The following is a 26,959-nucleotide window of genomic DNA, read 5'->3' on the forward strand; positions in this document are numbered from 1 at the left end:
GTAATTTGTTCGTTCTGTTACTTCAATTACTGTTTAAAAATTTGTAATTTAATCGCACTTTAGATTTACCGATAGTCAGCCTGACATATAAACAGTGTCGGTTTTACTTTATACTATTTTGTAAGTCATGCGTGACTGATTTGCTCTTATCTCATATTTAAATAGCTTTCAACAACAACGCATTTAACTCCTTAAATTTGTCCTCCAAAATTACACAAAACAATTTTGTAATGAATTCTGTATGAAGTTATGTTTTTCTGACTATTTCGACCAGTTAAAAATTATCAAACATAGTTTGACGCACTTTGATAATTTGTAGGTTAAAGTCTGTACAGATAATTTTTTGAAGAAATTATAAGAAACGTGCGTACTGTACATTATTCCCTTTTAATAGGTATGTGATCAATGACATCAAAGTAGACCTTGTAAATGTTTATGTCACAAAATCAAAAGGTATTTTACATACCATTTGCCTTCACTGTTAAAAAAAACTTGCACCATGTTATACCTAACCTTGAAATTATGCAAAATAAAATAATTTAAAGAAAAATCAAGTTTGTTCTAGAATAGATTAGTTTAGTTTTTGTTTTGTTGGGTTTTAGACTGTCTAGCTTTTACCGATGAAGGGGGACTTAAGGACTGCTCCTCCGTGGGGACTTGAGGACTGCTCCTCCATGAGGCCTTGAGGATGGATCCCCCATGAACTATTTTAGGCAGCTGAGGGCTCCTAGGTAGAACCAACTAGCACCCATAACCTAGCTGGTTTTGAAGTTTGTGGTTGAATTACACTAAGGTCATTAAAATAATCGTAAAGAAAGAGATAACAGTAAATGTCAAAAAGAACCAAACCAAGATATTAGATATGAGTGTGATTTAGCTTGTATATTCTACAAAACTTTAGTTATTTTGCTACAACAGTATTACTGTCTTACAAATCTTTGCTCTCAAAAAGAAAAACCCAAAAAATCTTGAGTCACGATGGAAAAAAACATGAAATGTTCAACAAGTATTATTTCCATTTTTGAAAATGTTTTCAAGCCCATGTGGGCTAGCTTTACAAAAGAACACAACCATTTGAAGAAATGCATTAGAGTTCCATTCAAGGTATAATAGCCAAGATAAGGTTTATGCCCAGACTGAGATGTTACAGATAAAAACTTTGAAATTATTGAGAACTACGCAACTAATGAAATCATTACACTTTTTTAACAGATGGAAAAACAGTCAATAAAAGCCACTAAATTTAAAATTAATTAAATGAAAAGAAAGTCTCCAAACTAGCATAAAAATATATAAAATATAAAAACAAGCTTACAATAACTTAAAGCAAACTAAATTTTACTCTATCATAACTCACAAATCAGTTTTTTTTTCCAAATAAACAATTATAATTCACAACTTTTACCCATTTTAAAGAAAATCTGGTTTTAACAGTCAAATAATGTAACCATTCTACAGAACTGATAATTACCAGTTCTACACAATGATAAGGCATTAAACTAGGACATGTCATATTTCTGAAAATGCTTTTTCAAAGCCTCGCTGTATTCCATATTTGTAGTTTGCGACAATGACACAGAGCGTTTTTTACTAGCCTTACTCTTACTACTTCCTTTCCTACGAAACATCGTCTTAAATGTTTGAAATGGTGTCAATTCATTCTTGGAATGTGTGTATGAGGGACTAGAGGGTGGGGTACTAACTTCCAACACAGGCGATCCCTTTGGACTACCCCTGTGTTCTAATCTGGACAAATTCAGTGCCTGTTGTTGGATGGACATTAAATCTACACTAGACAATGAATGAGGTCGATTCTTGCCCGAACCAAGCTCCTCATTACGATGTGCCAACATTGGCATAGATCCCATTGACATCATTTGTCCTGAATGCGACACGATCGGTCCCATTGCCTCCTCTTCATCTATCACTGTGTTAATATGAGTCGAACTGAATGAGAAAATTCTGTCATCGTCGTCATCTTCATCAACATAGTCATGGTTTCCGTTCGTTAAAGAATCGTTTTGTGCAGAGAGGTCATGGTCACTGAGGGAATGAAAACCACTGGATTCGCTCAAGTGCGAAGAATCACTTATGGATTTGTTCATTTCGTATTTTGGAGAACCGTATTCGGAAAAGAAATTCTGATTTGCATACCTGACATGTTTTGCACGATTTCCATTTTTATATTCACTATTATCACTAACGGGTCGAGGGCTTGAATCATTTTGCTGACCTCTCGCTATTCTCTCATCTCCACTTGGAATGCTCCGCCTCCGTTCATCTCCGAGTCTACGCAAATCTTCCTGACTAGAATACAACCTTTCGTTTTTTATCAGATATTTTTCCAGATTTAAACTACTTAATTCCAAACTGCTTCTGTTCTTTGCAGAGAACTTATCTTTCATGGAACTCAATTTCCCAGCAGCCCCTTTCTTATCACGAGATCCTTTAGCACTATTTTCGGAATTATCACCACTTTTGCGTCTCATATATCCATTCATACCACCGTTTGCACAGATTTCCTTAATAGCATTCATTAACTGCTCATTTTGGTCTCTTAATTTCATGATTTCTTTCTTCTGATTATCAATCACAGTATTTTTATCTCTTGTCTCCCTTTGCAGTTTCAACTGTTCGCGTCTCAATCGACTCTCCAACATAACAAGATGGGACATAATTTCCGTAAACTGTTTCTCGGATTTGGATTTTTGGTGTTTAAGTTCAGTTTGACTTTTGTATAGTTGTAGTTTCAATGAGATAACATCTCGGTTATGGCTGGAACGCTCGTCTTGGAGACATCGTTGTGATTTCTGCAGTGCCGTCTGCGCCATCTTTAATTCCTCTTCTAACATCTTTATATCATTCTGAAATTATACAAGCACTTTCTTTACTTATTCCATCACTAACGTTTATCATAACCATCATTGTTTCATGTATTCATTCAAAAATATGTAAATTTCACACAGTCATCTTGTCTGCAGAGTCGAATATTTCGAACAGTTATTAAAATACCAATCATTTTTCATATAACACTACAGGATGTGACTATCAAACACAATTATAAATTGCATACATTGATATATTTATAGAGATACAGTATAAAAGTATTGCATACAGCGGCAACATGCGTAAATTTTATGCATGGGTTGTCACGAACTTGTGTCAATGACATTTTACGACAATTTTGAACATTTTATTTCATGGTAAGTGTAACTGTTATCTTTCAGATTTTTTTTTTTTAATTTTCATTTGAACAATAGTTAAATTTGCATAATTAAGGTTAGTATCAACATTGTCTTCACTCTAATATCATAATTAAGGTCACCTACATGAATGCTACAGGCCAAGTGTTGTGGATTTACAAAAAGAAATCTTAAGTCAGTCTTTTTTTTCCCCATTTTAAGCTCTATTGGCAAAAGGGACAAGGCAAATTGAGGTGATCAGCAGACATAATAGAAAGTAATAGGAAGGGAAGCTACAGATCAAATTTTGTGATGATTCTTTCTGTATGAGAATAAGTTGATCGTTTACGAGTATTCTATTCATAGCTCTTGCGGGGGCCCAACTAACTTTAAATGAGCAAACTTGATGGACCAATCATAATAAACAAGGACTTGGTGGGATAATACAATTGTAACTTCTTCTTTATGTCATATACGTTGCAAACATTTAGCGCTAATCACCCTTGTGGCGTACCATACAAACTGAGGAAGGTACGCTCATACAAATTTCTGCTATGATTCATAACTTGGTTTGCAAAAAGTAAGTGTCACCTGAGATTTTATATACTGCTCAAGCAGCTGCAACAAAACTTGTGTTTTAAACTTACAGCCTTTAAAGAATACTACTATTCTTAAGCTCTGGTTGCCCCCTAAAGAGACCAAAATCCTAAAAGAGGTCAACTCCTTAATGAGGAAAAGTGGAAAAATTTATGAGTAGATTAATTTTCTTCTTAGCATACTAGATGCAACACAATTTGAAATGATTATGACCAGTAGATTATAAGGACTACAACATTGTCGACGTCCCCCTATGATTGACGCATTATATTAAAAGTCTATATATACTAATAGTTCATCTTGAACCTTTGATTTTCACAGCTAAAAATAGATTTTTATAGCTAATGAACCTGAAATGAATGTATATACCGCATAAACTGTAGTATGTACTGTTTATAATGAATACGTGCAGTAATGAAACATTCCTTGTATTTTGTTGCATGTGGATATTTTACATCTAATGATAACACCACTTGAATAATTATTTAATTAATGTTAATTGTTTTTGTCTGACTCACACCACCATGTATATTATGTTATTTATCAAACAACATTTGAGACGTGCCATGACAAAACCAACATAATGGGTTTGCGACCAGCATGGATCCAGACCAGCCTGCACATCTGCGCAGTCTGATCAGGATCCATGCTGTTCGCTTACAAACCCTATAACAAGTAGAGAAACTGATAGCGAACAGCATGGATCCTGATCAGACTGCGCGGATGCTGGTCGCAAACCCATTATGTTGGTTTTGTCATGGCACGGCTCATTTACTTTCATCTTATATTCTGATGACTCATTTTCTGTAATTTTCTTATATTTTACAATGTCATTCAAACATTGTGCACATTATACTAACAGACAAATCCTATAAACAAAAGGTCATGCATTTTTAAAAAAAACAACAAAAAAACATTTATAATCATTTTACATTAAGTATTGGCACATTTAAGCTTTATGAGGAATATGATAATTTTCAAGGAAATGAATAGATTTAAGTGGGTGAGATAACAGGAAAATATTTTACAGATTCAAAGAATGCAATACATGTTGTTTTTACAAAAAATATGACAGAGTCTTGACATAAAATTTGCACTTAGGGTAACTCTGCAATGTTTAGTACACGTAACAAGTTACACATAGAAAATTGCACTCAGTACTTGGAAATGTATTCAGACCTGACAAAATTGTACATCATTGTCTGTCAGTTTTGTATGCCAATATCGACACATTTTTGTTGGTCGGTCCACCTAGAATGGGATGTCCTGGATAACTAACCAGTATAATTGACCAATTTCTCTGCAAGTGACTGACTAGCAGACTGTAACCTATCCCATCAGCAGTGAAATTATGAGTCTTGATGTTCGAGATCAACTGTCAATGAACAATTTCACCTTGCCAGAGGATCTAACTAGGGACACCTTGATAACAAATCAAATGCTCTGCTAATTTAAGCTTAGAGTCTGAGGCAGACTGTACTCCATTGCAACTACATTGTGAGGAATATAAGTACATGTACTACATTAACAAGGCTCACCCCAGTCATAACTTTGTTATGTTAAGCAACCTTATGTTTAGTTTTAGTAAAAATGTGCTCAATATCGTAACTGACTTTAACAGCATTTATAATAAATAAGTAACAACTGTATTTAATGAGGCTAGCACATTCTGTTGTCTGGTAAGTTCCATGTGGGCCTCAGCATATACATACAATGTAACATACATTATAAATAGATTTTGTGCTCAACATATATTTTGATTGTTTAGTAACCTAGACATAATTAAAATAAGTTTTTATAAAGGAACAAAACTATATATTCTAGATAATTCAATTTTACCTTGAACAAATTAAAATAATCTTCCAGTTTATAATAATCTCAATCATGTAGCATATAAGATTTACCCAGGCTTGGATTTTTGCTATCTCATTCACTTATATACCATTTATCTTACCAAAAAAGAAATCGCTTTGCCATTTCAATCCATTTTATCATGAACATTACATTTTTTTTTATCTTGATCGAATTAAACTTTGATATAAATGTTTGACAAAATGAGTAATTGTTCGAGAATCCACGATCATGCAATCATAGTTTGTCCTAGCAATGAAAAGAGGTATTCAGTCAAATAATTGGCATAATAATAAACAAATTTCAAGTTTTCAATTAGACAACTCAAGTTGTATTGACTATGTATTGAACTATGTGATCATGCTGCAGACACAGTCCTACAATTATACCAGGCAATAATAATGTAACATTCAATTTTCTATGTCAACTATTATAAGAATACAGCCATTCTCTCCAAACTTTGAAAAGTAATAAATGCTTCTCCACCAGAGCAAAATTTAATGTTTACATATTAAACTATGTAAGTTTGAATATAGAAATCAACTCCAGTTTCAATTTAAAAATGTATTTATTTTATTTGAAAAATATACAACGTTTCGACTCAAAAGTCTTCATCAGGTATACTTTGTTTACAGGAAAATAACGACTATTTACAAACAGGATAGAACTTTCTTAATAACTCAGAATCTTACCAACATTTACATCAACTTAAATTCTTACCATTTAAAAACAAGATAGGTCTATACCTCAATATTTACTTAAAATCTTCAGATTTTACAAACAGAACAGAATAGGTCTACCTCAATAATTAAACTATTAAACTAGAATACATAAGACTCAATAACTTGAAAAGAATTGATCTACCTCAATTACTTAAAATCTCACCATTTCCAAACATTAATATCAACTTAAATTCTTACCATTTAAAAACAAGATAGGTCTATACCTCAATAGTTTAAAATACAACCATTTACAAACAGGATAAATCTACTTCAATAACTTAAAATCTTGAGATTTTACAAACAGAACAGAATAGGTCTACCTCAATAATTAAACTATTTCAACAGACTTACTGCAGAATTATGAATATTTGGAGTTTTCCAAACAAACTTTTACAGTGACAGGTTCGAAAATAAGTGCAACAGGTTGTCTAATCTAGTCGGACTGGTAGTGCACCATGTAACTATAACGGTCGGTAAAAGTTTGTTTGTACCTACAGATTAGCTGGGAAAAACCAACATTTGCCGAGTTCCGTATAACGACTTTTTACAAACAGGATAGAACTTTCTTAATAACTCAGAATCTTACCAACATTTACAAACAGGATGAATTTACTTCAATAACTTAAAATCTTGCCATTTACAAACATGATAATTCTACCATAGTACCCAAAACCATATCTAAATTTACAAACAAGTTAATGAATTTATCTCAATATATTAAAACCTTACCATTTACAAACAGGACAAACTCCATTTCAGATATACAAATAGATCAAGATTCAATACCCATAAAATACAGCAATATGTTACTGCATATCAAAAACCACACAAAAAAGAAAGTTTTTTAATCTGTTAAACAGGAAAATCTTGATGATTCATATTTTGTTTTATTGGTCAAAGATTATTATACTTCCTACACCAGGATACAAGATATAAACACAACAAACAGTATATTTTACTTCACAATTAAAGAACATGACAAATGGAAAACAGCCATGTACAATAATATCAACTACCTCTGTTCATTTTGAATCAATACAAAAACAATTCTTCAACTTACAGTGAATTTTTTTTATCTAATTAATCCATTGTAGATTGTTTGAATATAATAAATAATCAACACAAAATTTTTATTCACTGATATTCAATAAAAAATCCATCTGATATTTTAATTAAAATTTCTATTTATGTGACTTGTTTCAATTCTATAAAATAATCAAACAATTTTTACCTTTAAATTAAATGCCTGTAGAAAATAACGACATTCCTTCTCAAACTTATAAATATCTTAATATTCTGGAGTTATTGCTCTTGTGTATTAAATGTGCTTACACTGAACTTCTATTTTGTCAAGTTTCAAAACTTAGGAATAATTCAAAATCTTAAAATAGATCTTTTGAATCATTTTTTTTTTTTTTTGGGGGGGGGGGGGGGGCAGTTTTATTCTTCCCCTGTCATTAAGTCCTAAATTTCCGTACCCAATACATGAACAAATATTTTCTTAAGGTCATAATTATTAACCGTTTGTCGCAAAAAGCAGACGACATTCATATAATACTTAAATTGTCATCGTCATAGTGATAAAAAATTGTCAAGATTAAATGCAATTAAATTCTGTATTAAAATCCAGTAACCATAAAATCAAATATTGACTAAGTGTCATCTTTCAGCTAGGGATGACAGTGCAAATCTTTGATTTATCTCTAAAATCTAATGATAACTTTAATCCTGGCTCAAATTTTAAGTCAAAACTTAACAAAGAGACCTTTATACCATTTTATAAACTTAACAGAAAAATCAGCCATAAATATTGTTTATGGTTTATATTGGGCTACATATGGGATCACGTTAAATCTTTATATAGGAGATAAAAGATAATTCCGAGTCTTGCGGGCTACATGGAGCCCAGACCTTATGTAACTTCTAAGCCTCATTGCCTCCACTTGTTATACACGAGACCTAACTTATTAAACTTGGTCTAATGCAGATCACTTAAGATAGACCATGGTTTCATCCAATTTTGTCTCATTATATAGAAGATTGTCAACAAACTAATACAATACAATGATTTATTCCACAATTAAGGTAATTTTCTATCAGTTCAGGGGCAACAACTCCTGTTAATATACACATGAACATTACAATTGCGCAGAGACTTTTCATAAAAACTTTTAAAATATATCTTTGGCTAAGCTCTGGAAAAAAAAATTCTGTATTTTCTATAGGTTCAGGGGCAATAACTTTTGGAATACAAGCAGATCAAAAGAGCTGTCCATTTAATTTTTTAGACAGCTTACATAAATATTCTCAAAATTTGACAGTAGCAAAGAAACAGGTTCATAAAAACCTTGTCATTAGTGGGATATAATTATGACAAAAATCAGCACTAAAGGGAGATGATTTTGTCAAAAGCAATGAGAGAGTAATGTTCTCTTGCCTGAACCAGTTTTTGAAATTTTCAAGGGTTTGGTGAAAAAAGCGGGTAGGTTCAAATAACTAAACAAACATGTAATACACTGACGCGGACACCCTGGTGAGTAGGATAGCTCCTCATTCTTAGCTAAAAAAGTTGTAGAATTGCATATTTTCTGTATGCAAATTTCTCATGTGCAGATTGTAAGTACACGCCGCAGCTGCTGTATGGTAATTCAGTAACAAATCATGAAACACGGGCTGTAAAGTTGTAAACATGTACAACATGTATATACAAAAAGGTAAATCGAAAAAGTACACCTGGCTGTCATAAAAACCGCAAAATTATATGAGAGGTTTAAATTTTCAAGTTATACGAGTCGCACAAGAACTTTACTAAGATCACACCCTGTAACATTACATAATAATTGCCGATTCTGAATGAAAACATATCAGATCAGAAAGTCAATTTGCATAATGGCATGAGAAGGCGGCAAGGTAAGTCGTTAATAATATGAGCGAAATAAAAAAAAAATTATTTTACATTTAAATTTAACAGGAAGTTTAGCTGACTTAATACTGGTTATAAAGCTAAATTTTGCATCTTTTATACATCAGATCCTTTGATCTTGCCAGAAGTCAATGAAGCAAGAAAAATATTTTCAACATATTTCTTTAAGGAGAATTTCATGAAATTATCATTAATTTTCCATGGCAATACAACTTTTAAATATGAAAATCTATAATTCAATGATTTATGATTATAGCTCTTATATGAAAAAAAATATTTCCTATAATTTTCGTTTACATTAATTACTATTAAGGGCATGAAAATCGATATAAAGTTAGCTATTTATTAATAGAAATGTTGTACAACATGTTGTATAGGCAATATTACACAGTGGCAGAAGTTTATCTGAGCCTGGCATCAATAACATCAGAGAAAATGTAACTCAAGCTGGCACCATTCTCTAACCATCTGTCAACAGATGTTACCACTACTTCATGACAAAATCTCTGTATTCCTTTTATTTCAAAATACTTCTTTCATCTCTATAGCCCATATTTAAACAAAACAATCATGGGCTCTCCTGGTGGGTGGGGTACTGTTTCAGAAAACAAAAGCAGTTTTTACACATCTTTTTCCTGGTTTTGTTTAGAGTTCCTGAACAACATCCATGGCATCGGAGAGAGGTTTGTGTGTGGTACTTTATCATAATTGCCTACAGGCGTTCATATAAAAAAACAGGCAAGCTCATACATTTTGTTTCCATGATATCAGTTATATTGACAGCTGTCCCTTTGTCCTCTCTCTCAAATTGTTTTACCATAATGCACAGTACAATATAAAAGACATTCATGCTCATGCACTGTAGGGGTCCCTATTATATTAGAAAATACTCAAACTCTAATAATTCTTTTACCCTACATCCTTCAACATGTGCAACAAGAAAACACTCAAGAAATATTTAAAGCAATGGTAGATGATTTCAGACACAATGGAGAATGAAAAACAAGGTTGCGGTGACTGAATTTTGAAAATTTGAGCTTGTTTAAGGTCAAAGTAACTTAGAGGTCAAGGTCATTTTAAAAAATGTCAAGCGTGAATGTGTGTCCCAAATAAAAGTTGCAACTTAAAGATATCATAACAAACAGGACAAATATGCCATAAAGGGCAAATAAAAACCTCATGGAAAACCTGGCCTCTATTTATTAATATTGGAGCATAAGAACCTTCTTGCAAAACTTCTTCCAATAAACAATCATACAGTCAAACAGACAGGACAAAGACAATGTGCATATTCTCCAGTTCCCTATCCAGTTCCCTATCACTGAATGTGTAGGAATAGGCCATAGAAACCAAATTGCTAACCTAGGGTAGAGTCTGTCAATGAATGTGGGGCATAAAAACTACAGTGCTAACCCTTTATGACTATCAATGGATGTGGGGCATAAAAACTACAGTGCTAACCCTTTATGACTATCAATGAATGTGGGGCATAAAAACTACAGTGCTAACCCTTTATGACTATCAATGAATGTGGGGCATAAAAACTACAGTGCTAACCCTTTATGACTATCAATGAATGTGGGGCATAAAAACTACAGTGCTAACCCTTTATGACTATCAATGAATGTGGGGCATAAAAACTACAGTGCTAACCCTTTATGACTATCAATGGATGTGGGGCATAAAAACTACAGTGCTAACCCTTTATGACTATCAATGAATGTGGGGCATAAAAACTACAGTGCTAACCCTTTATGACTATCAATGAATGTGGGGCATAAAAACTACAGTGCTAACCCTTTATGACTATCAATGAATGTGGGGCATAAAAACTACAGTGCTAACCCTTTATGACTATCAATGAATGTGGGGCATAAAAACTACAGTGCTAACCCTTTATGACTATCAATGGATGTGGGGCATAAAAACTACAGTGCTAACCCTTTATGACTATCAATGAATGTGGGGCATAAAAACTACAGTGCTAACCCTTTATGACTATCAATGAATGTGGGGCATAAAAACTACAGTGCTAACCCTTTATGACTATCAATGAATGTGGGGCATAAAAACTACAGTGCTAACCCTTTATGACTATCAATGAATGTGGGGCATAAAAACTACAGTGCTAACCCTTTATGACTATCAATGGATGTGGGGCATAAAAACTACAGTGCTAACCCTTTATGACTATCAATGAATGTGGGGCATAAAAACTACAGTGCTAACCCTTTATGACTATCAATGAATGTGGGGCATAAAAACTACAGTGCTAACCCTTTATGACTATCAATGAATGTGGGGCATAAAAACTACAGTGCTAACCCTTTATGACTATCAATGAATGTGGGGCATAAAAACTACAGTGCTAACCCTTTATGACTATCAATGGATGTGGGGCATAAAAACTACAGTGCTAACCCTTTATGACTATCAATGGATGTGGGGCATAAAAACTACAGTGCTAACCCTTTATGACTATCAATGAATGTGGGCGCATAAGATCATCATTTCTAACCCTTTTTGATTATCAATGAATATGGGCTCATAAGATCATCATTTCTAACCCTTTTTGATTATCAATGAATATGGGCGCATAAAATCATCATTTCTAACCCTTTTGATTATCAATGAATATGGGCGCATAAAATCATCATTTCTAACCCTTTTTGATTATCAATGAATATGGGCGCATAAAATCATCATTTCTAACCCTTTTTGATTATCAATGAATATGGGCGCATAAAATCATCATTTCTAACCCTTTTTGATTATCAATGAATATGGGCGCATAAAATCATCATTTCTAACCCTTTTTGATTATCAATGAATATGGGCGCATAAAATCATCATTTCTAACCCTTTTTGATTATCAATGAATATGGGCGCATAAAATCATCATTTCTAACCCTTTTTGATTATCAATGAATATGGGCGCATAAAATCATCATTGCTGATTCACAGTACCAATAGATGAGGCGCATAAAATAATGAGCTGCATTAGAAATTTAAATAACTTTTCCTCTATTAATCAATTAATGACAGTGATGTGACATCATGTGGGTACATGTATTGTCTTTGTCTAATGTTATATTATTCCCAATAAAAGTCAGCAATTTGCCACCTACACTGTAGTAGGTTGTAGAAATTATAACTGTAGGTTAGATTTTAGATGTTTTAATGTTTGACAATAGGCAAGGTCCCTGTCATGTTTAATAACAAATTTATTAAGTATATATAACGTTACATTTATTTGCCATACGCTTACCTTCAAGTTCAAAGTAGTTCAAACACTTTATTTTCCTATTACACTCAAAGTGTCAACCTACAGTTTTCCAAAATGATGGCAAAAAATCTTCAACATAATAACTCAATGAAAACATAAAATCTCCAACATAAAATCTTTATAAATCCTAAGAAAACTCCAACACTCTCCATGAAAATACAAATATTATTGAAAATCTCCAATATGTAACAAATTTATAAAACCTATATTCTCCAATATTTGCAATGAAAAAACAAATATTATTGAAATCTCTAATATGTAACAAATTTATAAAACCTAAAATCTCCAACATTCTCCATGAAAAAAGAATATTATTGAAATCTCCAATATAACCTAAAATCTCCAACATTCTTCATGGAAGAAATCTCCCAATATATAACACATTTATAAAATCTAAATATCTCCAACATAATTATCTCTTCATAGCAACTGAAATCTCCAACATAAAATTTTTCCATAAAAACTGAAAACTACAAATATTAAATCTCCACAAAATCTGATATGGACAGCACTATACCATTATATATCTCAATTCAACAATACACATATATCCCTTTCAAAATGTCTTTAATAAATCCAGAAATAAATCTAAAACATCACTTTCCCTTAATCAATATTTGAAACAAAATTTTGATAAAAAAATTAAAAATTTCTGTTAAAATAACATGAAAATCTGTAATCTTTTAAAACATCAGTCTGCAATAAAACCAAAAACCTGCAATCTCTTATCACTCATCTGTAAGATACTAATCTTTAAATACTAATCTTTGAAGTACTTTAATCTTTTAAGTACTCATACACACTGCAGGAAATGAAATTTGAAGAGGTTACTATAGGAACTAACACAGGAAGTTAAATCTTGAAAAAAATGTTTCTGAAACTTTTAAATTTCACTGTTTATTTCCTGTGCTTTACAAAATAACTGACTCTTTTATTCTTTATCAAATATAAACTTGTTTGTTTGTATGCAGTAACCTGATTCTTTGACTGACACAAACTATCAAATATTCATAAATTATATTACACCTGAAAACTATAAAACCTTCCTTTGTAGAAAATCATGAATACATTAATTTATATACATACATCTAAAATAAACCTTCTGTTAAATGAAGTACAATATATGCTTACATACCTTTTCTTCCTAAATTCCATTTTAATTCCTGTTAGAACTGTGGCTTTAAGTGTTTTATCTATTTAAAAGAGCATTTTTACTGTTAGAGCTCAGTTAAAAATGTTTACAATAGATAACGTAGATACATAAACTTATACAGGTACATATCACCCACAGATATCAGTCTATGATAGAATATTATACCAGTCTGGTCTGGTCCCCTAAGGCACCTTCGGCCCTGCAGGCCGTACATTTCACTCTAATATATTGTACATTTCACTCCAAATATATCGTAAATGTTTAACAGAACAGTAAATATAACAGACTGTTACATGATAATAAATATTTATGATAATTGTTTTAATTAATATATACTTGTATACAAATATATGAGCCGTGTCATGACAAAACCAACATATTGGGTTTGCGACCAGCATGGATCCAGACCAGCCTGCGCATCCGCGCAGTCTGATCAGGATCCATGCTGTTCGCTTACAAATCGTATTACATGTAGAGAAACTGATAGCGAACAGCATGGATCCTGATCAGACTGCGCGGATGCGCAGGCTGGTCTGGATCCATGCTGGTCGCAAACCCATTATGTTGGTTTTGTCATGACACGGCTCTTATATAAACATAGTCTGTACAAGGTGTATAACATTACTCACTGACATTGTCAATTAATTAACTGAACAAAGCGCCATCATTAGTCATGTTATATTTAGAAATTAAGTAGAAATACATGTTTCCTATCCTGGCTGTTCCGAATATCTTAAGTACACACAGATTTTGATAAATGTTTTTCACATTTTTCTTATCTGTCATCCTGACCTGATTTGTTCAATAAACGCAAATGTAAATAAGACAAGAGCACCTCATGCCACGTTAACGCAAGTCAAGGACTATCAATATCCAGTTTCAACAAAAATTCTTCATTAAAAAGGGGCATAACTCCAAAAATATAGCTTTCAGAATTATGTCCCTTGTTATATAACTGTATCTTATTATCATAATCAAGAATTCCAAGTTTCATGTTAGTATCTTTTAAAAATGTTTGAATCATGGGCTACATTCAAGTTTCTGCACATTAACAACAATGCAGTGATCATAACAGTCATAATTATTCTGTCAAAATTGCAGCATTCTGTCAAAACACTACAGCATTTGTCAACACTGCATGCAGCGTTCTGTCAACACTGCAGCAATCAGTCAACACTGCAGCATTCTGTCAACACTGCAGCAATCTGTCAACACTGCAGCAATCAGTCAACACTGCAGCATACTGTCACACTGCAGCATTCTGTCAACACTGCAACATTCTTTCAACACTACAGCAATCTGTTTACATTCAGCTGTCAACACTGCAGTGTTCTGTCATCAGCAGCGTTCTGTAAACACTGCAACATTCTGTCAACTGCAGCATTCTGTCAAACTGCAGCACTGTAACATGCATGCATACTGCGCTCTGTCACACTGCACTGTCAACACTACAGCATCTGTCAACACGCAGCAATATGTCAACAAGCATTCAACCTGTCAACACTGCATTCAGTAACACTGCATCTGTCATCAGCAACTGCAGCATCAATCTGTCATCACTGCAACTGTCAACACTGCAGCATTCTGTCACACACATTCTCAACAAAGCATTCTGTCAACACTGCAGCAATCTGTCAAACTGCAGCATCTGTCAACACTGCACATTCTGTCATCACTGCAGCATTCTGTCAACACTGCAGCATTCTGTCAACACTGCAGCAATCTGTCAACACTGCAGCATATATGTCAACACTGCAGCAATATGTCAACACTGCAGCAATATGTCAACACTGCAGCATTCTGTCAACACTACAGCATTCAGTCAACACTGCAGTGTTCTGTCATCACTGCAATGTTCTGTCATCACTGCATCAATCTGTCATCACTGCAATGTTCTGTCAACACTGAATCATTCTGTCAACACTGCAACATTCTGTCAACACTGCAACATTCTGTCAACACTGCAACATTCTGTCAACACTGCAGCATTCTGTCAACACTGCAACATTCTGTCATCACTGCAGCATTCTGTCAACACTGCAATGTTCAGTCAACACTACAGCAATCTGTCATCACTGCAACGTTCTGTCAACACTGCAGCATTCTGTCAACACTGCAGCATTCTGTCAACACTACAGCAGTCAGTCAACACTGCAGCAGTCAGTCAACACTGTGTCATTTTTTATGACAAGCAAGCAAGGAAACAATGTAGTAATAAATCTCAAAGAATTAGTTCCTTGTACAAATTATATCTGACTTAAGTTCAGGTCTTCTTTATGTTTTGCGTGATAATGTAGCATTATTTAAAAGCTCAGATTTTAATCAAATTGGTTCTTTGTAAATTATGCAGATGTTAAAGTTTTGCTTGATTTAATTAACTTTAATTCATAAATGACACAAAAAAATGACATAATCCTTCTGTTAGCATTTATGCATTGATTTTGGTTTACCAATAACACAATAAAAGCAGATGTTTCATAAGGTTAAACTTGAATAATAAAGATTTATTTGCCAACAACTTATAAATAATTCAGGTCTGAACAAACAGTTACTATTGATCTGTGTTAACTGTCTCACATTCTAATTTTTCTTCCCTCTTAGTATTATATACACCAGCTTGTTATTATAAGAAAGTCTGTTATGTGGGATTGTGTATATACCTAAAAGTCTGTTCTGTGGGATTGTGTATATACCACTTTTATGCTACATGTAATATAACAAAGTCTGTTATGTGGGAATGTGAACAAACCACTTTGCATGTTATCATGACAAAGTCTTCTGTTACCATTTATGCATTGATTTTGGTTTACCAATAACACAATAAAAGCAGATGTTTCATATTAAAGGTTAAACTTGAATAATAAAGATTTATTTGCCAACAACTTATAAATAATTCAGGTCTGAACAAACAGTTACTATTGATCTGTGTTAACTGTCTCACATTCTAATTTTTCTTCCCTCTTAGTATTAAGTTGGTTTAAGTGAAACAGTATATACACCAGCTTGTTATTATGAGAAAGTCTGTTATGTGGGATTGTGTATATACCTAAAAGTCTGTTCTGTGGGATTGTGTATATACCACTTTTATGCTACATGTAATATAACAAAGTCTGTTATGTGGGATTGTGTATAAACTACTTTGTATGTTATTATAACAAAGCCTGTTATGTGGGAGTGTGAATATACTACTTTGTATGTTATTATAACAAAGTCTGTTATGTGGGATTATGTATATACTACTTTGTATGTTATTATAACAAAGTCTGTTATGTGGGATTGTGTATATACTACTTTGTATGTTATTATAACAAAGTCTGTTATGTGGGATTATGTATATACTACTTTGTATGTTATTTTAACAAAGTCAGATTGTTATGTGGGATTATGTATATACTACTTTGTATGTTATTATAACAAAGCCTGTTATGTGGGATACTGACAAAGTCTGTCTTCTCAATTCTTACCATATTAACCTCCCTTGCCAAAAATGGCAGCCACTTTGTGTGTCAAAATTCTATATACAGGTAATATAATTGACAAAATATTTTTAAAAAATCAATTTTTAACAACTAAGTAGGTGAATTATCAAATTCTTTAAATACACATGAAGGAAAATTTATTACAGCATCAATATGTCAAATTTTTATCAGTTTTCATGCAGATTGTACAATTACGAATTTTTTTTATCTTAAGCAATTAAAATAATATATGTTTTGTTGAACCTCAAAATGGCAGCTATAAGAAAAACATTAATATATTTTCAGGAGAACATCTTTAAAATTTAAAGATCGTTAAACATGTTAAAGAAAAACAAATTGCATTGTACAGATTTTGTTCTACCCATATCAATTAAAAAGTAATTGACAAGATGACAAGTTTTAAGTGACAACCAGTTACCAAATAAATCGTGAATATTACACAACCCATACAAGGAAGTGTATGGTACAGACTTATTGGCCCCAATACGGTGAAACAAAACACCCGTACCACATTCAACGACATTCAGCCAACATGTCAATGGAAGTCAGGCAGAAAATACCGAACCGGCAGAAAAACAAACATATCACAAAGCCAAGTTCAAACATTGTCACCTGAAACAAAAATTTATACAGTTTTATGTTTACAAGAAAATCATACCAATTCCAGTCCAGTGGGTCTGTTGTACAGTAAAACAAAAGGTAACGACAAGACAGATATAATCAAAGGTCTGAGGTTCATTCATAAACTACGCTGTCTTTCTATTAAATAAAGTTAAACAGTGCACATAAAATGTTTGTATCAAAGGATAGGTCTACATTTATCTATCTCCCTGCAGTGATTTTTTGCATTACACACCATTGAAAGAGTTTTTAGAGCCAAATGGAAATAAATGCTTTGTCATTCACAAAGATCAAACCTGATTACATTTTATAAACCAAGTTGGCTTACTTTAGCTGCCTTATATCAAAAGTTGGCTTAACATATAGAGTCAGTTAAAACAGGCAAACCAATAATTCACTTAACAGTCAGTTAAAACAGGCAAACCAATAATTCACTTAACAGTCAGTTAAAACAGGCAAATCAATAATTCACTTAACAGTCAGTTAAAACAGGCAAACCGATAATTTACTTAAGAGTCAGTTCAAACAGGCAAACCAATAAAAATACTTAACAGTCAGTTCAAAAAAGCAAACTAACAATTCACTTAACAGTCAGTTAAAACAAGCAAACCAATAATTCACTTAACAGTCAGTTAAAACAGGCAAACCAATAATTCACTTAACAGTCAGTTAAAACAGGCAAACCAATAATTCACTTAACAGTCAGTTAAAACAGGCAAATCAATAATTCACTTAACAGTCAGTTAAAACAGGCAAACCAATAATTCACTTAACAGTCAGTTAAAACAGGCAAACCAATAATTCACTTTACAGTCAGTTAAAACAAGCAAACCAATAATTCACTTAACAGTCAGTTAAAACAAGCAAACCAATAATTCACTTAACAGTCAGTTAAAACATTTTAGCAAACCAATAATTCACTGAACAGTCAGTTAAAACATTTTAGCAAACCAATAATTCACTGAACAGTCAGTTAAAACAGGCAAACCAATAATTGACTTTACAGTCAGTTAAAACAGGCAAACCAATAATTCACTTAACAGTCAGTTAAAACAGGCAAACCAATAATTCACTTAACAGTCAGTTAAAACAGGCAAACCAATAATTCACTTAACAGTCAGTTAAAACAGGCAAACCAATAATTCACTTAACAGTCAGTTAAAACAGGCAAACCAATAATTCACTTTACAGTCAGTTAAAACAGGCAAAACCAATAATTCACTTAACAGTCATTTAAAACAGGCAAACCAATAATTCACTTTACAGTCAGTTAAAACAGGCAAATCAATAATTCACTTAACAGTCAGTTAAAACAGGCAAACCAATAATTCACTTAACAGTCAGTTAAAACAGGCAAACCAATAATTCACTTAACAGTCAGTTAAAACAGGCAAACCAATAATTCACTTAACAGTCAGTTAAAACAGGCAAATCAATAATTCACTTTACAGTCAGTTAAAACAGGCAAAACCAATAATTTACTTTACAGTCAGTTAAAACAAGCAAACCAACAATTCACAGGCAAACCAATAATTCACTTAACAGTCAGTTAAAAGAAGCAAACCAATAACTCACTTAACAGTCATTTAAAACAAGCAAACCAATAATTCACTTAATAGTCAGTTAAAACGAGTGTTGCCTTAACAGCCAGTTACAACTGCAAATCAATCTTATTATGTCCATGAAATTTTCCCTTAAATTTACGAATAGTTTTGTCCAATTTTAAAGAAGGACAAGTGCATTTAAGATATCTAGTGGGGTGAGAAATAATACGTCATATGTATTTTGGAAAGTCATTAATTGTAGTGACTTTACAAAAACAAGTTGTCTTGACGAAAACAACAAAATATCAAGTGCATTTACCTTTACTTGAACACTTGAAATAATTTCAATCGTAACAATCCAGATTAATTATCATAATTAATATCTTTATATTGAAATTTACATGCATTTTCAATGCATTTTTGGCGCCATTTTAACTGGAGTGAAATGTTTTAAAACCAAAAGTTCAGACAGTAAAATTATTAAAAGTAATAAAAATTTCTTAATTCAAAAAATGAAATATATTAACGTCTACCATTTTCACAAGTTGAGTAAATTCAAATGAGCCGCGTCACGATAAAACCAACATAATGGGTTTGCGACCAGCATGGATCCAGACCAGCCTGCGCATCCACGCAGTCTGATCAGGATCCATTCTGTTCGCTTTCAGTTTCTCTACTTGTTATAGGGTTTGTAAGCGAACAGCATGGATGCTGATCAGACTGCGCAGACACGCAGGCTGGTCTGGATCCATGCTGGCCGCAAACCCATTATGTTGGTTTTGTCGTGACACGGCTCAAATAAACGTTCCAGTTAAAGTTAATGACACATGTAGAAATTTAGTCTCAATAAATTGTTATGTGTGCATTTTTTACGATGATAAAAATATTTTACGATGTTAAAGAATGTGAGATCAGCAAATAAACACTTCATTCAGTAAAATTATGTCTTGCTGACAAAATCTTATAAAGTTCTTTAACTGCACTATATTTGAATATAAAATTTATTGCACTCACATGAAAGATATATATAACATTTAACTTTGTCTTCATAAATAAAAGAACGTTGTTAACGCTTGTATGTATGGCACAGGTGATCATTTTTATTTTTAAACAAGAACCGTCGGAGGACAGTAACGCTCAACTATTCGAAAAAGTTGTCACACTGTTGTTTCATTGAGTATAGTAATGCTTACCTATATGAATACATAAAATTGTTCGAAAAGGTACAAAGGCTTGTTATTTAAATGTTTTATTGAGTAAATCATGAATGCATAGAATTGTCCCAAAAATGGCACAAACCCTTCAGTAGTAATGGAGAAGATACCAGCTTAAGTAAAAACTTTACCAAGAACTTCTAAGCTGAAAAAGGGGCATAATTATGCAAAAAAGAAAATCAGAGTTACATAACTTGTGCCAATTAGGTTAGATAATCACAGAGAACAAGTGTGTAAAGTTTCAATCCAATCCCTTCAGTAGTTATGGAGATACCAGCTTACACGCAAAAATTTAACCAAGGGAATTTCTAAGTCGAAAAAGAGTTACGAAACTTGTGCCAATCATGTTAGATAATCATAAAGAACAAGTGTGTAAAGTTTCAATGCATTCCTTCAGTAGTTATGGAGATACTTGCTTACACGCAAAAACTTTACCACAGGGATGCCGACGCCGATTATTCTGCGAATAGTGGAGCTAAAAATGAAGATGATACTTTACGAAAACAACCCTTTCAGTCCATTTACATATAATATATTCATACATACTTTAAATTGTTTAAAAGAATTATAAAATTCAATTTATATTATTAAAACATCTTTTTTTACATTTTTACTTATAAACATTCTTTTAACATATGCATGACATTATAAATACATTTATGATCAGTGATTTTCTTTACTCCTTTGTTTGACTGATCAAAAAACAGACATTTTTTCCCAATTTGAAACCTAAAAATTCCCATATATACAAGTTTAGGAAGTACACAATTGCCAGTCAAATAATTTTACATTGATCTATGATGTAAAAATAAATAAAACAACAAATATGATAGTGTGTTAACATTTTGAAAAATACCAAATTAGGCATCACACCACTCATTTTTTCCCAATAAGACTGCTCCAACTTTGACCCTTTCCCAAAGTTCCCCCAAAAAATCAATGATAATGGTAATAATACTTTAATGCAATCACTTGACTTGAACAAAATTAGGATATGATAGTCATACTGACAAACGTTCAATAAAATATAAGAATATATGAGCCGCGTCATGACAAAACCAACAAAATGGGTTTGCGACCAGCATGGATTCAGACCAGCCTGCGCATCCACACAGTCTGATCAGGATCCATGCTGTTCACTATCAGTTTCTCTACTTGTAATAGAGTTGGTGCGCGAATGCGCAGGCTGGTCTGGATCCATGCTGGTCGCAAACCCATTATGTTGGTTTTGTCGTGACGCGGCTCATATATATATATATATATATATCACCATTTGCACGAAATAAATCCAAATGACTCATGTGACACGTTCCGTTCCAGTGCAATAGTGCACCAATCTAAAAGTATCCTTCATAGAATAACAAACAATCATTATAATATTCTCAAAGTTGTCTCATATCAGTATTAAACTGTTCAATTTTCTAACAAATTCTCAATACTATTTATACTATATGAACTATCATATATATTGTACTGTATTATAATTCTCGCAAGAATTGTAACAGAACAGTTGCCATAGCAACCAGACTGTATTTCACATTGTTACCACCTTAAACTAGTTTCTATCATGTCAGCAAGAAATATTCCTCAGGAAAATATAAAAAGGCTGACCATTAAATCAGCGTTCTTCTCTTTATATATAATATACAGTATAACCTTTGCAGAACGACCCCCTGTGCAGCAATTAAGCAATAACCTGTTTAATTTCTTAAATGTTTGTGTCCAGCATCCATTTTTGGAACTTTCGATTATCAATTCTAAGGATATAGACAAGATTAAAATTTGAAGTTCATCAGTCAACGTTAAATACCCGGGGTCCTGTCTTGTCAACGCTTGTATGTCTGTGTTTCTTGTATGATGGTCGTACATCAATTGTACGATTCTGGACGTGTCTCACCAAACATCTCAGATTTCCTTTATCGTAGGATTGCGTTTTTAAGACGGTCTTACGATTGAGCTACAACCAGTGTAGATCAAAATTGTACAAACAGATTTCCATAATCGTACAGTCATTTTCATAGGACAGGCATGCTTGGCTTGTGGCACAGGCTTAAATCACTTTCGGTTCCAGCTTTTAAAGGGCTGATGTATCTTTCTTATAACAACAACTATTTTCACTATAAATTTAACCTATCTACAGCAACACTTTGATTTCACAAACAACCAAAATCATGGTCTCCCACAGGGTGTTACTCTGTAGCGGTTGTACTGTACGTATTAAATGACAGCTCAGAGAGAAGGCATGCTGTTATGATAAGTGTTCAACAAATGGATTACAATTAGATGTGGATTTTCAAATGACCTGAATTAAAGGCTAGACTTCCCCCAAGTTAATCACTGTAAGACAAAGAGCAACGTTAAATTAAACATTTCATTATAGCAATCTGTCACTATATCCCTTACCACACTTTATTTGTTTAATGGACTTGCCCATCTTTCAATCTGGACCTTACCATTCACCACCTTTAAAGGAAATTTCAAAATAAGTACAGGCTGAATAACTACAGCCAAACAGTGCAGACCATGATCACAACACAGACGTGCCAACTATAATCTAAGTCTGCACAGGTCATGTTGGTAGATCCAGTGGCCACCAGAAAGCCAACAGTTACAGAATTACCATGACTATAGTGTATCATATTTGTATGGATGTACATACAAACATAAGCAAATCTATGTGTAAGTTTCCTCTACAACAAAGTGGACTGGGGAAAACCCCACATACATTGCACAAAGCAATAAAACCACTACCATAACAAAACAATATGAATCAGAAACCACTAAAACAATTTGTAATAAATCATAAAAACCACTAGAATGGTGTACTATTGTAGAAACATTAGAATAGTGTGTCATGATGAAAGCAAACATGAAGAGTTTGTACCATGATCTTGTACATGTACATTGTTGCCATGCACCATACTCATACAGCTGCCGATGGGAATTAAAAGAAAAGCCAACAAAACGGCCAAAAATGCTTTCGAGTTTCCATTTTAGGTAACTGTATAGGTTTGCACTATCTTACACTTTCTTGCCATCATGTACCAAACTCAGCTACCAAAGACAATACAAAAGCCAACAGAAAAGGTACATAATTTGTGCCAATATGCTTTTGCGTTTCCTTTTTAGATAGCTCTAAAGGTTTGTACCATCTTACACTTTGTTGCCATCATGTACATATCAAATTCGGTAGTCAAGGAGGATAAAAAAAGACAACAAAAAGGCTTTATTATTTGTGTGAAAACGTTTTTGAAAACAACTTCCTGATAAAATTTGTAAAAGTTAAAAAGCTGAGGAGAAAATTTGCTTCATCATCATTCGAGTTGACTGACATAGCCTACACCAAACCCTAGTGACAAAAAACACTTAATAATCTTTTCAGTTGGAAAGGTACAGTTTAAATAGATTAGATGGGTAGATTTAAGCTGTGTTCCTGACTCGTATTACCTTTGAAAGCAATAATTACCACACCTTAGTCATTGTGTACGAGCTAGCCGCGTGACTAACTCGGGTAAGTGGTAGTTCTCTAGCACATGTTAAATCAGAATCGTCCTGCATAAATTACAGGCTTTTGGCATATAGGTGACTAAATAGATGGTTTCTTTCTATAGCAAAGACATTGTGCAATCTTTATTTCATTATGAAGTGGTTTGAAAAGTTGTGAAGAAATATCGGACATTGTCCCAGTCCTTCAGTCCTTTAAGTGGAATCTGAGTACATAATTACATGATGCAGTGGTTTAATTCAATCAGCACCTTATATTATCTATCAATAAACCAGCATGTATCCAGATAAAAACCTCTTCTTTACGGCACCTCTATAACTTACTAAAATACTAAAATACCAGTAATACTTCAACCTGTTACCTAGTTGCGATAAATTTCTTCATTTACATTATTAATAACATTACATTAAAGGCACAATTTGCTTTACTACACATGTTTATTCTCATATGATAGTTATAAAATTTCTCATTCTCACCAAAGAGTTAAATAAAAGATGTAAAAAAAAAAAAAAAAATTAAAAAATTAAGAAAAAAAAAAAAATAAATAAGAAAAAATATATTGTTTTTTTTTTTAGTAGATTTCTAGCCCGGCCATTTATCATTTTCATACAGTACAGTCTATTTCTATCAATCGGGCATCTATGTTACTTCATCACATCAGAGAGACATTTGTTTTCTAGGCAACATATAAATTAAAATAGTACAGTAATAATATACTTATTGTATAATATAATTATACCTTCTGTAAAATAGTAATGGTTGATATATTTTGAAGGTTTGTCTGTTGTTTAGTTACCTTAGAGAACTTGCTATAATTTATTTGTAAATAAATTCAATCTGGGGCCCCGGAAACCGCTCAAAAACCAGTATACAAATGTATCTAGTTTAAGAAATGCATGAAGTTTGTAATTCAGGTGAAACATTGAATGTTTAATTATGCAAAGAATGACAACATTGATTGTTTTTATCACCCAATATCTGCATTTTCTGACAAGTTAAACTTTATTTCAAGTGCAGTGCAAAGTACAATGTTACTGCCTTAGGCCAGGTTATATCAAATAATTTGACAGCATTTTAATGTATTAGAACTATTTACAAGTTTTCGTAACAATAAATATGTATCTGTAGGCGTGTATGCTGCTTTAATTAAAAGTTTTATGAATAGATAATAATTTGACATCACACTGATGACATCATAAATTTACTGTATTCGTTGAACCAATAAAAACTTCTATAGAGAATCGTTAGTAAATAAATAGATAGATAGAAACGTTATAAATTTTTTAAATTGCTCTTTGTGATCCAGATAATATACATATTCATATGGTAATGACCCTAGTATGTATAAATAATGGACGATATTGACTAGTCCATTTTTTCCTTCGGACAAATCCACTCATCGTTTTTTTTGAGAAATTTTCATATGTACTGACTAAGAAATGAATAGCGCAGACCACAATCTGACCATCACAGATGTTCCATCAGCACTTGGTTTGCATTTGGTCTGCACTAGTCGCAGAGATAGAAGTTAGTTGCTTCCACCAAGCTAAGCAATTTATATTATTAATTCCTTATTTCAAATACAAGACACATGTAAAAAATTTGAAAGCAGTCAAAAAATGACAGACATAAACGATTTTTCAAATCAAATTTTAAATTTCTTGCAAAAATCCTACTTGCAGCATAAAATAAATGCACTTAGGCCATTATTTTTTGATATTTCGGTTTACAGACCCGCCGACTCTGTATTTTGGGAAAATGAAAAAAAAAAAAAAAATCTGCCCCCAAAAAAATTCTGTGTTGTCTTGAAATACGCTGCTAATAATACGACTTGTCAAAGAAATGTCGCGGTAAGTATTTTAATTAACTGTTAAACCTACCACATGCCAGACTATTTTACCTACGATTTATATAGTGAGATACGCAACCGGTTATCTTTACTCGAGAATAGCCTGTCGTCTGCTAGTTGGGCAAAGTGTTTATTGGTGTATTATGAAAGAATGTCTGTTAAATGGGGTCAAGCCATTCTCACAGAATTATAATTAGGCTTTGATCATATTTCATCAATGCATTGAAGGTCGAAATGCGTAAAAATGTAAAACAACCAAACAAACAAAAAACACGCCAAATTACGTAAGCAATTACATTCAAGGACAGAGCGAGAGAAATCTGCTGCAATTGACAAGATCAGTATTTTCAGATTTAACAAAAAAAAAAATAGTCTTTAAAAGCAGATTGAATACAGGTTTCAAACAAACAAAATAAAAAAAATGCCCGCACTTACTTTTAATAGATTTTTATGTCAAAAATTGACCCGCTAATTATCCGATAAAAATATTTTCAAAATGGGCAAAATTGAACATGACTTTGTGTAATCTTTTCTTGACAGTTTTTTTTTAACATCTGATCTATAAAGAAATGAGTGCAAGTCAGCTGATTTTCGGCACCTTTGATGATTCAGATTACACAGCAGTGTGTAAACATCAAAGAATGACAGATTCTTTTGAAGGGCTGGCTTGCCACTTGTCATAAGTCATCGTGTGTAGATTTCATGTGTGTTTTTAAACAATGGCAATATGAGCAAAAGTTTTTTTTTGTGTATTTAGACAATCTTTGGAATAGACAATCGGCGATTTATTTAATTTCATTGCTCTAGTAAGTACTATGTATATGTATGCACCACATTTATAGTTATGAAAACTTTTTTTTTTTTTTTTTCCCCGCCGCCGACCCTACCTTTTTTTGGAAAAAATCAGTAAACCAAAATATAAAAAAAAATTGGCCTTACCATCATGGCAAACCAATTTCAAGAAAAATCACAAAAATCACCATCATTCAATAAAAACACACAGATTTATCCCATTATTTCATATATTTCATTC

At 32.7% G+C, this 26,959-nt stretch overlaps 1 protein-coding gene across 7 annotated transcripts in view; it reads right to left on the reverse strand.

Annotated features, from left to right (window-relative positions):
* Positions 1–914: 914 nt before the first annotated feature.
* Positions 915–26,959, reverse strand: part of LOC132745823 (myb-like protein X) — a 41,206-nt gene continuing 15,161 nt past the window's right edge. For all 7 annotated transcript variants that reach the window (XM_060734860.1, XM_060734821.1, XM_060734843.1 and 4 more), the window contains one exon: positions 915–2,864. In XM_060734860.1, coding sequence (XP_060590843.1) covers positions 1,500–2,864 — 1,365 coding nt within the window. In that variant the 3' untranslated portion in view covers positions 915–1,499. The remainder of the gene's footprint in view (positions 2,865–26,959) is intronic.

Source organism: Ruditapes philippinarum, unplaced genomic scaffold (genome assembly GCF_026571515.1).
Source record: "Ruditapes philippinarum isolate M1 unplaced genomic scaffold, ASM2657151v2 ctg211_1_1_1_1, whole genome shotgun sequence".
NCBI lineage: Eukaryota > Metazoa > Mollusca > Bivalvia > Venerida > Veneridae > Ruditapes > Ruditapes philippinarum.